The sequence below is a fragment of the Uloborus diversus genome, chromosome 1, assembly GCF_026930045.1.
Source record: "Uloborus diversus isolate 005 chromosome 1, Udiv.v.3.1, whole genome shotgun sequence".
Classification (NCBI taxonomy): Eukaryota; Metazoa; Arthropoda; class Arachnida; order Araneae; family Uloboridae; genus Uloborus; species Uloborus diversus.
This window is the reverse complement of record NC_072731.1, coordinates 93,860,668-93,873,160: the sequence shown is the minus strand read 5'-3', so window position 1 is coordinate 93,873,160 and position 12,493 is coordinate 93,860,668. Positions and strand designations below refer to the sequence as shown.

At 30.8% G+C, this 12,493-nt stretch overlaps 1 protein-coding gene across 1 annotated transcript in view; it reads left to right on the top strand.

Moving 5' to 3' along the window:
* Positions 1–12,493, top strand: part of LOC129224557 (kelch domain-containing protein 2-like) — a 37,453-nt gene that overhangs the window by 4,921 nt on the left and 20,039 nt on the right. Inside the window, exons 4-6 of the mRNA XM_054859396.1 lie at positions 3,032–3,113; positions 4,158–4,226; positions 10,250–10,389. Of these exons, the coding sequence (XP_054715371.1) occupies positions 3,032–3,113; positions 4,158–4,226; positions 10,250–10,389 (291 nt within the window). The remainder of the gene's footprint in view (positions 1–3,031; positions 3,114–4,157; positions 4,227–10,249; positions 10,390–12,493) is intronic.

The following is a 12,493-nucleotide window of genomic DNA, read 5'->3' as shown; positions in this document are numbered from 1 at the left end:
ACTGCCAAATAAATATAATGGTTGTTTGTTTTATCACAGCGAATTAGCAGCAGTGTTGTTGTAAACTTTTCTGAAAAGGCATTGGTAAGCACTTTTCTCCCCACTCATGATTTAATAAACAATAATAATATATATCTGCGAAATGAACTTAGAGCTGCAAAGGGATAATAGTAAGGGTGGGGAAAAAATATGATCTCTTCAGATAGGGTTACCAACTTCAAAATTATCACCACTTAGCGTCTGGCGTTGAACCTTTAATAATGACTTGATTAGAAAATATTCTCTTCATTTCACCAGCTTGTCAATATTTGCGTTTTTTACGGTGCGGTGCGATGTTTAATTGTTATTTTGGGGGAAAATTATATGGGTTTTGATTTTTCGATGCTAACAATGATGATTAACTTTAAATAAACACTTTTAATTACCGTTTTTTTTTTTCTTTAGATGTCTACATTTTGAAAAATGCAATCTTTTAACATCCGATATGAGAATCATATTTTGTTCTTTTTTCAAGCTAACTTCCCTTATTTAGGATGCAAAGAAATGAAAAGTCTCTTTATTTATGTTGGAACTCTCATTTCAAGTTTTTAAAGCAAAATTCCATTTTCTGTTATGAGTTAAAAATTAAAATGATGAATAAATAGATGGTTTATTTTATTGTTTTATTTATTTATTTATTTATTTATTTTTGCGTCAACTGTGTCCACAGATATTAATGAAATGTTTATCATAGGACTCTAAAATGCAATTTTAAAATAATTTTATCAAAAATATTTCTTTTACAAGTCGTTTTTATACTTTTGATGCCTTCACTTTGAGAATTGCGATCTCTTTGCATCCGCTATGGGAATCCGATTTTTCGAATTTTTGATGTTTATTACGCTTTGTTAAGAGGTAAACAATTAAAATATCTTTTTATTTTTGTTACAATCAGGGAATTTATAAGTTTTAATCGAAATTCTGTGTTTTTTAAGAGTGTCTTGGGTCAAAAAGTTAAATGCTGAACCCTATTCTGAAATTTATTTTATTTATTTTTTTGTTACAATTATTTTAAATACTGTACAGAAATATTTCTAGTATAATTTAACATAATGTAGAATGGTAGATAAATATTGATACTTGAGAGAGCGATGCCCCCCCCCCCCCCCGCCATATATCAGAAAAACACTCCAGAATGATTTTCTCGACATAGAAGAGTAAAACACTCAACTTTAAGTTTAATTTATGCAGTTTGTGCCATCTCTAAATTATAAAATTTCGTTTTAACAAAAATTTTTTTTTTTTTTTTTTTCCGAAATTATTTGATTTTTCACAAAATTAATTCATTTTTCACAAAATTATTTGATTTTTCACAAAAAACGGACCCTGTGAAAAATCCTGGACAGACCCCTGTTAACTCTTATAGCAGCAGGAATACGCCCACTCAATTTTAAACTCCATAGACCAGCTTAAGTATAATTGGGCTTGCTGCTGCTACGAAGATTAACATTATTTTCCTAGCCATTTATTTAGCTTTTTTTTTTTTTACAATTTGTACGGGAGACCCTTGATTTATGTCGGTTTATTTTACGCGGTTTTTATTATACGTGATTTAAGATTTGGCACCTTTATTTTATTTTACGCAGATGAGTTCAGGTTTTACATGGATAGGGTAATGGGGGCAGACAGATAAAATTTTGCCCTCTTTCGAAATCCAAACTCCTGAAAGTGCAGATTATGTGTAATAAAATGCATTTTGGAATGCTAATAATTGAGCTTGGGCCCCTGGAGATATTTAATGCAATTGTATTCAGAGCTCTTTCTAGAATTTAGTTATTAAACTCTTACAGTTTATAACTTACTGGAAGAAGAGTATTTTGCAGTGACCAATCAGGATAAAACCGGCGAAGATACCGACATTAATGGCACACAACCGGAAGCGTTCACATTGAAAATTTTAAACCGATCCTTGACAATAGCAAATAATTTTTCTGATTTGTTAGTGAAGGAAGATTTTATCCTGCAAATGAGCATGGATGCATGGATGCAAAGAACTACTACAGAGAAAATTTCTTAAGGACTGCCGAAGGACTATCATAGCCAGCTCCTTTTTACAAACATTAAATTAATGTGTTTTCTTTATGCATGTTGAACATATATACCGATATAAGTACATATTAAACTTATCACAAAATTGGTCACCACTAGAATGAAGTATTTTTATATCTATGGAACCTAACCCCTATTTTAACACTACTGTTAAGTCTTAATTTACTCAGTATTTCCGTGAAACGTAATCCTTAGATAAAACGAGGGTCTACTGTATAACATATTTTTTCAACTTTTAAACTGTAAATTAAATCATAATAGTGTGATATTAGTGTCTTAGTACTAATGACAGTAATGTAGATTTTTTTAGTGTTAGTTTCAATAAATGTTTGTTAAAGCTTTGATATTTAGTTTATAAATTAAATTATATTGCCTATTTTGAACTAGAAATATGCAGCAAAACCTTGCTTTTTACAAATAATATCATTTCTTTAACTCTTGAAACTTTGACCTTATTTCTTGAGTGTCCTTTTCATAAGGTTTGGCGGATCTAGGTATGTAGCAATGGAACATTTTCCTTTCAAAGAATGTCTACTATGACATCCTTTTTCATATTTGTTATGTCATGCAAAAAAACATTTGTATTTTTAATAATATGAATCATAGTATTTTTATATGATATGAATCATAGTATATTTGTATTTTTAATGATATCCATCATTATAGCGAGGCATTGGCATTTTAGATGTGAAGTTTCTAAAAAGAGGTTGGAAACCTCTGCTCTGAATGCTCATTGACAAAATTCTATGTTTGACTGCATTACTAAAAGCTTTTAACTTGCTGTGACAATAATCTTAATGTTATGCTCATTAAAGAATTAACTTTTATTAAACTTTTGTAAATTTGAATGAATTTGTATTTACTTTTTGTATTTAAAAATTGTGTTGCCAAAATGTACTTGCTATACGATATTGCCGTATTTTAGATTCAATTTACTTTTCAGGTTTTATATTTTTGGTGGCTTTGGAAATCCAGACAGTGTAACAGCATATGATTTCCAATTTGTGTTTTATCACCTACTTTGGGTATGCTAAACATCTAATTTCATTTAATTTTTTAATAAAATTATTTTTATGACATTAAATGAGATTAGTATTTTTTAAATATTTTGTACTTGATATTTTAATAAATGATATGTTGAACTTTGATCAAGTAATAATGAACTTTAGCCATGTCCATGAAAATGGACATTCGAGCATTTAAAAATGGCAACACTGCATTTCTGTCCCCAAGTTTGCCAAATCATCATATAAAATTTGCCAAGTATGGAAATTCTTGAGAGGTCAAGGTGACCTCTCATTAGGGTGCCCCTGTAAAAAAAAGTAGTGAATTCTAAAAAATACAATAATATAAAGGTATCACCAAAACAGCAATTTGTTAAGTAACATAAAATAAATAACAAAAGATTTAGAACAGATTAAAAAATTATAAAATGTACCTAAACAACGACACTTGCTTTTTGAGACATATATTACGGGCTGATGAGTTCTTGTCTCACTTTCCTGTTACAAGTTTTCAAAAATTCTCCACTTCTATGCTGTAGTAATATCTGTTACAAAACCTGATTGTTAAAGAAGGCGCCTTTATGCATAACTTTCTACTGTAATGTAGTTTTACTGCAAGCATGTTTTTGTTCTGGCAGTATTTTTGTTTTAAAATCATAACAGATTTGAAATTTAAAAAGTCAAAACTTATTGTTTTTTTTTTATCCCAGTAACTCAAAACTCTAAAATGTTATAAATTCTATTGGAACAAGTATGCATTCTAGGACACACTTGTGTCCAGCATATTTATTTAAGCAAAAATTTTGTTTTGCAATGAATTTGTCTTCCAGCTTTGATTAAACTTTCTTTCTCTGTTTTTACTACTGATTGTATAATTTATTTACTTGTATTTTGATGAGTGAAAAGTATGTCTTCTATTTCTTTTTCATTTAGTCAAGTGAATATCAGTTGGAAAGTTTAAAAAATACCTTTTTGCAAAATAATAAAGACAAAATGTCAGTGATAAACACTAATATCTTTGCATGCTTTCATTATATACTAATTTTGCTATTTATTTTTTGTCAGAGAGGTTGGACAAATCAGTTTTTTCAATATGACCCGGAAAAAAATGTTTGGAAAATACCTAAAAGTACAGTATGTTCCTTCCTTCATCTTTAGTGTTACATTTTTAATGTTACTGATGATGTTACTATTTAACTGATGTTAAATCTTGAAGGGAAATTTATTGTTATGCATTGACAAGAGGACAAACATGTTTAACCCGTTCGGGACAGCAGTCTGCAGAAGATAATGCTCCTTCAGGGTGGCAGCTGTTACACGCAGACTGTGCACACAGGCCGGGGCAATTTCTCCCGCTAAGCCTAATATGCAATTTCGGAAAGTATGCATACATAATAATGGATAAAATGTATACTTTAAGCAGAAATGAAATCATTTTTAAATATATGATAAAATATATCAAAATTTCAATCATAACAAATAATTGGATGAAAATAATTGATATTTAACAATAAAAATGCAAAATGTATTGTTTTTTACAATAACTAAAAGTACCTAAATTAAACAATATATTTTCTACAAAACAGGAAAAATATTTGCGCTTAATATTATGAAATACTTGAAGAATATTGTAACAATTAATATTTTAAAGCCACATGAAAAATTTCAAAGCACAGATAAATGCGCATTGAGCATTTTATACTCATACGTAGTGTTATGTCTTTTATTCTGCTTTGAGCAAATTACACATCTTCGTATAAGTTCTTTGCCTTCTTTTGTAGCGCATGATTTTCGAAAGTAACTACTGTATGAAGAACTCCCACAAAAATAATTTATAGTTGTTTCAATGTGACCCAAAAGATCCATAGATGGATCAGTCATAAATTAAGATATTTTCTCCTCAGAAAGATAACGTGTTCACCATCGCTACCAAATGAACATAAAAGTAAAACCTCTTGCTAGAATGTCTAATCCCATTATAAATGGAACCGAAACTAGAAAGAGCCACTTCAAAATGAGTATACCTTTCCCTTCTCACTTGCGAGCACATGTTTATATTTTCTTTCATGAAATCCAATAAATCACAGACACTTGACAGACCCCATTCTGACATCAGACAGAGAAATACTAATGCAGGAGAACAATCATTTGAATGGAACATGGATAAGTAACACCATCTAATAGCAAACATTTTAAACATTTTGTTCCAAATCCAAAACGCAGAATAGCGTCGTTAGGCCAGCTGCGTACTACTTACCGTAGCGCACGGGTGCGTTTTTCGTTTCTGAAGAACCACTTAGCGCTGACACAAAGACGCGCCGTTCGTCCCAAATGGGTTAACCATATACAAAACTTTCCATTTATAAAGTTACATTACTAATTTCATACTGCATCATTTCAGCTTCTGTTGACAAGTTTAAATTGCCGTTGTTTGCACCAATATGAGTAAGAAACAACGTAAAAGAAAAATTTTATTTGGTTTAAAATATATTTAGCTGAATAAATAAATTGCTATATCACACCATTGCAAAATATTTATTTAATAGATGTGTCCATATGGATGCAAAAGGAATTAATTTATATAGCAACTACTCAGTGTAATAAAAACTAAAATTTAACATCACATGATAATTTAAAATGCATCTCTAATTAATAGTACTGAATTAATACAATATAACTTTCTTTATATTTGCTCTTATTGTTGATATGTCCCTTGACTGTGTAGACTGTGTGCTAGAAGTTCAGAGGTCACAGATGTCCTATATTTCTTATATTTTCCAAAAAAAAAAGTGGGAAATGTGTCCTTTATTTTAACATAGTCCTATTATTTCAATATTGCCCTATGTTACTTTTTTCAGACCGGATATTTTGTCTGTTTTTCGTTTTGTCTTTACTCTTACTTTTCTAGTTTTTTTATCAGATTCTGTTTTTTAGTTTTTCCGTTTTCTGTTCCATTTACAGTTGATAGACTAATGTTTATTTAGTTAAGTTTGATACCATTGCTGTATTCAATGAATTACAGTAAACTCTCGATTATTTGTGGAATTGGGTGGCACAAGTGCCGCGAATAATAAAAGTTGTGGATAAACCCCAAAAATGATAAAGTGTGTTACAAATAAGGTACAAATTTAATTCCCTCAAAAATTTAGCTGTATTGATGCATAACAAAGAGTGAAAATATATACAGTACAGTAACAGAACTTAACATCAATACAGAACAAGTGTACGTACAATGAATAAAGCACAAAAAATGAATAGATAAGTAAAACAAAAACAACTGAGTTTAAATTTGCAATTTTTTAGCCAATTTTAGCCCAATTTTTTTGCTGCAAAAATGCATTTCCTTGATTGTTGGTTGATTCACAAATTATCCACCCTGCGGATAATTGGAAATTTATTACATTAGATTAAATGATCATATTATTTATTCTGAACCTTGCTTTTTCTATTCTTGAGTAACTGTTGCTCAAAAATTAAAACTACCCAAGCCACATAAAAAGATAAACATTGTTCGGATTGATTGGTTAGCAAACTTCACCTGTTGGGAGTTTTGCCTGTGACATGGAAGTTTCAGGATCGTAGAACAAATGATGTCACTTGCACATGCGTTGGTTCGACCTATCAGTTAGAGGTCGTTTGCTAAGTTATCATTTGATTTAAGCATGCTGTTGGCAATCGATGCACAACACACAGCCTCATAACTTTGCAACGGTATCTTGCAAGCCAGCTTGTCATAAGCATTAGACCTTTACATTTTTAGTTTAGCCATTTAATTGTTTGACTCATGGTTATCTAGACTGATGACTTTGTTCCTATAATGAACAAATAGCTGATCTATTTATTAAAACTTAACTATGTATGAGAGAGAAGTCAATCTTAAAACTTAAGAAATGGGGCTTTTGCAGTGTGTTGCAATATACTCTTGCAATATGTATTTTACTTGTTTTATTTTTGTTTCTTTTTTCAAACATTCAGCTTTGTTAATTAATAATCTTTGTTGATAGTCTTTATGTCTTTAACTGTTTTATTACTCACAAGCTGTTTATTCATGCTCTGCCAATTGGAAATCTTATTTGATTAGTTGTATTTGAATTTCTTTATGATCTGTCCTATTTCCCCATTCCTAAACAGCATTCTGAACTTTTTTTTATCACTGCTGACACTGAAAAACCCCTCGAGTAGTTCTTTGACTTTGAGTACCCTTGGCAAAATTAAATTTCTAGTGCAATTTCACATCAAAGAGAGCCCTTTATCTGGTGGGAAAACTGGGCATTAAAATTCTCAGAATAATGATTTTCGCTGACAGTGGTGTCACATCAAAGGATGGATGCTATATCAGAAAATTGTTCTAGGTCTGCAAAAGTTAAACCTCTAGCACAACCCCCTTAGAAAGAAAAAAAACTTGTTGCATCCTTACAAAAACTGCATTTTGGCCGTTCAGAGCAATTAGTCTTCTTGATTAAAGTGAAAAAACCAACGTAAATAAAGCACAAATTTTGAAGAAAATACAGCATATAGCTATATTTAACCCAACCAGAAGTTGCGAGAGAACTTGTGTTGGTGAGCTCTTTGCACTGATGAAGAGGCTCCATTGTAGCCTAGAAATAGCTATATGCTGTATTTTCTTCAAAATTTGTGCTTTATTTACATTGGTTTTTTTTCATTTAATCATATTGTAGCATAAAGCTTATATGATAATTTTTCACTAAATTAGCCATGGTCTCCTATATTGTATAACTCTAATGAGTTGAAACATTCTCATTTTTTTATTTATCTTAATAAATTATAAAATTTACGTTAATGCAGAGGTAGAAGTAGTCCTATATATCCTATATTTCCTATATTTTCAAAAAAAGCATCAAAAGTGTCCTATATTTCCAATATTTTTGTGAATTCTCCTATATTTCCGATATTCCCATATTTTGTTATAAATTTATAGAAAATGACTATTGAAAAGCCTTTAGGTTACTTGATTTGCACTTTGCAAGTTGACAAAAGATAATTCAAGACTGCTTAAAAACAAGATACATAAGTATAATATATATATATATATATATATATATATATATATATATATACATAAGTATAATATATATATATATATATATATATATATATATATATATTTTTTATAATGTCTGCCAGCACCCGTCTGTTTAAACTTCGTTGTAAGTGTAGAGTATTTTTACAAAATTTAAAAATTGTTTTTTGAAAAAACTTCAGTTATCCATATTTTATGACAAGATCTCCAAACTTTTGATAAAGCACATTGTTAATGAATCTTCACTAACAACAAAATGTGGTGAAGATTCAGCCATTATTAATACAAAAAAAAAATAAAGAAAGAAAAAAAGATCTATTTAAAGTATTTAAATGTAGGTAATTATGCAAAAAAAAAGAGAGATTAATGTAAAATTTTTTAAGGAATGGGGATTTGATGTACTAGGCAAAAGATGAAATGCAGAAAAATGTTAGGCAAAAACTTTTCCAAAATATAAATAATTCATGAGTGTAAATAGTTGTATTGACTGTAAATAGATTTCAGATTGTTTGAATTTGTTTTAAAATATTTTTTGTATGTATTAAACTTATTTTATCATTACATTATTCTTTCAGGAACAGGAAACTCATTCTAAGTATCATTTTTATTTGGATTTTTAAACTGTATGCAGTATGATTCATTGAAATAATTGATTGGTGCAAAAATAATTAGAAAAAATAAACTACAGTAGGTGCCGCTTAATGTGATCACTGTTAATGTTATCATTCGCTTAATATTATCAAAACTACGAAGTCCCGAAATACTTATATATTACCATGTGTTAAAAATATCGGATATAGTAATCAGTGTCTTTGTTTGTTGTTATCACCTTTCCGTAAAATTTCAATTTTTTCCCCTTTTTTTCTCTTCAATCAACAGAAATACAAAGGCAAATCCTGACATGTGGCTTCCAGAAAAACAAGTTCCCCTTTTACCAGTAAAGCAGAAGATTTTTCTCCCTGCTTACACTGAAACCTTCACTCTAAATGGCCAAACATTTCAAAGATTTAGAAAAGGCGCAATGATTTAACTGTCAAGGAAAAAAATTACATTTTAAAACACTTTAACAATTTCACCGTGATGAGTCACGGAAATGCTACTGAAGAGCTAATGAGTGATTAGATTGAAAACGAAGTGAAGTGACCAAATTATAATTTAAAGAAAAAGCGAAACCGTGCTGGAAAGGATGGTGAAGTTGAAACTGTGGTGTGCAAGTGTCAGGGAAAAGGATGCGGAAGTAAACGGTCCGTTAATGCGACAAAAAGCAGAAGATCTTGCTTTGAAAATGGACAAAAAAGACCGACTTTAGCATCGGACGGATGGTTTAATCGATGGAAAAAAGAGCTATTCCATTCTGCTAATTTAGTAATTTATAATATAAAACTGCATTCAGTGGAGTCATTGTACTTTTAATTTGCAGCTGTAAAAGTCAATGCTTCTTAATTGAAAGAAAAAATCATTTTGTGTGTCCTAAATTATATTTGGATATTGTTATCAATCGGTTATTGTTATCAAACTACGTTTGTCCCAAAGTGATTACATTAAGTGGCACCTACTGTATGTATTGTTTATTTTTTCACATCAAAATCATTCATAAAAACATGTCCTATATTTTTCGTGGAAAATGTCCTATATATTACAAGTTGACCACTTCTACCCCTGTTAATGTTTAAATATTATTGTTTAAATATTATTGTTCTATAGTTATTGCTTTGTGATTGTTCAATGTGGTATCTTACTATCTGCATTTGGGAGATTTGTGCCCACCCTATGACTTAGATCGCTGCTTTAATTAAAATTCATGTTTCCTCAGATTTCTCTTTCATTCAAATCAGCCGCTAATTTGGGAAATTAATGGGATTAAGAGGTTTTTTTTTAGCTGCCATACTTAATTTTCCATTCTCTGCTGCATTTAAAACATTTCTAGTAAAATAAATGCAGAAATGAACTAGTTAAGATTAATTACTTCACATTTTGCAATCAAAACCCAATTTAAAACTTATTGATAAGTTTTTACATTTACTCTTAAAGTGTACAGTCTTTAAAAGGCTTAAAATAAATTGTTTTTGGGTAAGCACTATATTGATAGAAATAATAAATATCTATATTTGTTTAGGGTCCCTTACCAAGTGCTAGAGCTGCCCATGCTGCTGCTGTGCTGAAATCAAAAGTGTATATATTTGGTGGACGACATGACAGATTCCGGCTAAATGATTTACATTGCTTGGACATGGAGGAAATGAGCTGGAGTGGAGAGTAAGTTTCAGTGACTGCTTTGTAATGGGTTATCTATATTAAAAACCTTTTACACCAATATTTTTTATTATGCTTTTCTTTCATCGAATTTTTCCAAAAAAAAGTTTTATATTTATTGATTTTTGAAAAATTGAAACTGATACATTTTTTTCATAAAAAAGGTGCTGATTATAGTGCCTAGAAAGAGTAGTGTGCCGATCGACGGAGAAAAAGTGAGGTCAGATCTAAGGAAAATCCAGATGGCGCTGCACTCGAGGAGTACGTTGGGCTTCTCAATCAGACTCGTTTTAAATCAGCGATTGTATACTGATTTCGCAGTTTAAAAGCCCCGTTTTTCGAATTGAACTTATTTCTGCACAAAAGACAGATTCTGTAGTAAGTGCTATTTGTTACATGGGTGTTCATTTATTTTTTGAAGCATATAAAATTACCTAATGCTAATTTATCTTCAATGAAAATAGTAGACTATTAGTATTCAGTAACTGTGCATCTCTTATTTTTCTACTAATAATGAAGCTGAAAGTCTCTCTGTCTGGATTTCTGTCCAGATCTCTTTGACGCGCATAGCACCTAGACCGTTTGACCGGAGCAAAACTATCATAAGATGGACGAATAAATTACGAAATTATCATGACATGGAACCGTAACATGGGAAGAGTGAATGAACATAGCCAATTGGCAAGAAATTCATCATCCATTATTTGTAAATATACAGACTAATCAAATGACCTTTTAATTTTCTACTACGAGCAAAGCCGTGCGGGTACCGCTAGTTGCAAAATAAAACTGTTTCTAAATTCTTGAAGCTAATTAAAATTATCAGAGCTTCTCAGTCAGAGTCGCTTGAAAATGTACCGACTCCGACCTGTTTTTTTTTTCCCCCAAGAACTTTCCTTACATTAAAAAAATGATATGACCACTTGCTCCGATCACTTATATAACTATATACTAATTTACACATAACAGCAATTGGAAAACAACTGGCTTGATTATTTGTTGAATTTTTGGTAATACTTATCAACGTCAAACTGCTAGTTTGCTTATTTTTATAACGTTCTTTAGAACCTGTTTTGTTGTCGATAATTATCAAAATAGAAATAGTTTTTGAATCTGTCAAAAAAAAGCATTTATGTATTTTTATCTTTTATCTCATATGTAAAATAGCAAAAGAAATGTATCCTTAAAAACTAAAAACAAATGGGGAACCTCCTCATCCCTCTCCTTTGTCTAACATTGCTTATGATAGCTTTAAAATGTTCTTTTAAAAGGAAGTGCAGCTTCTGAATGAACCTACCCTTAATCAGGAAACAACATGGCAGTGTTACAATTAAAAAATATAAATAAGTAGCGATCAAAAGAACATTGTGAAACATGTTTTTGGACGCAAAAAATATTTTCCCGTTGTCGTTATATGAGATTTTAAAGCCTATGGGAATTTTAAGAAAAGCGAGTCTCGTTTTTCCAAATTTAGCGAGTTTCGATGGGGACAGACATCTTTCTCCTGCTCTGTAGATATGGATGTCCTGCCACATGCAGATGAGGAAATCGTCTGTGAGAAATTGTTACTTTCAATCCCTCGCCAAGTGTTTAAATTTGCCACTTTTCTTAAAATTTCGGGAAACTTAAATACCTTTTATCTCAATAACGAGGGGCAATAACGATAATAATTATCAATTTCTTACAGGATTTTAAAAGGCTGAAATTCAAGAAAAAAAAATTTTTTTTACGTAACTTATGTGCTCGTTAATTCCATTTGTCCGAAAGTTTTATGGTCGGTCGCTAACAGTTACCAGGCGTAGCATTGCTGGAGATTTCCAACCTATTCTCCAGACCTATAAACTGTAGAGGTGGTGCTACCATATACCGTGCCTAAGTCGGGCTCTTTCTCATTTAGGGGCCTCACTGACTCTGGAGTCGCTCCTTTCTGCTTTAAACTCATGCTGGCTACATGAATGGGGCTTGAGTCTCCCAAGTGGTATTAAAAACAACAACAAACCGCGCCTTAAGCCATCTCGATTGATACAGTAGTGTGCGAATTAATGTGAACACGACAAAAATTACAATTTTGTTTTTGTCTCATAATTGGTAACACTTTAAAGTCAAT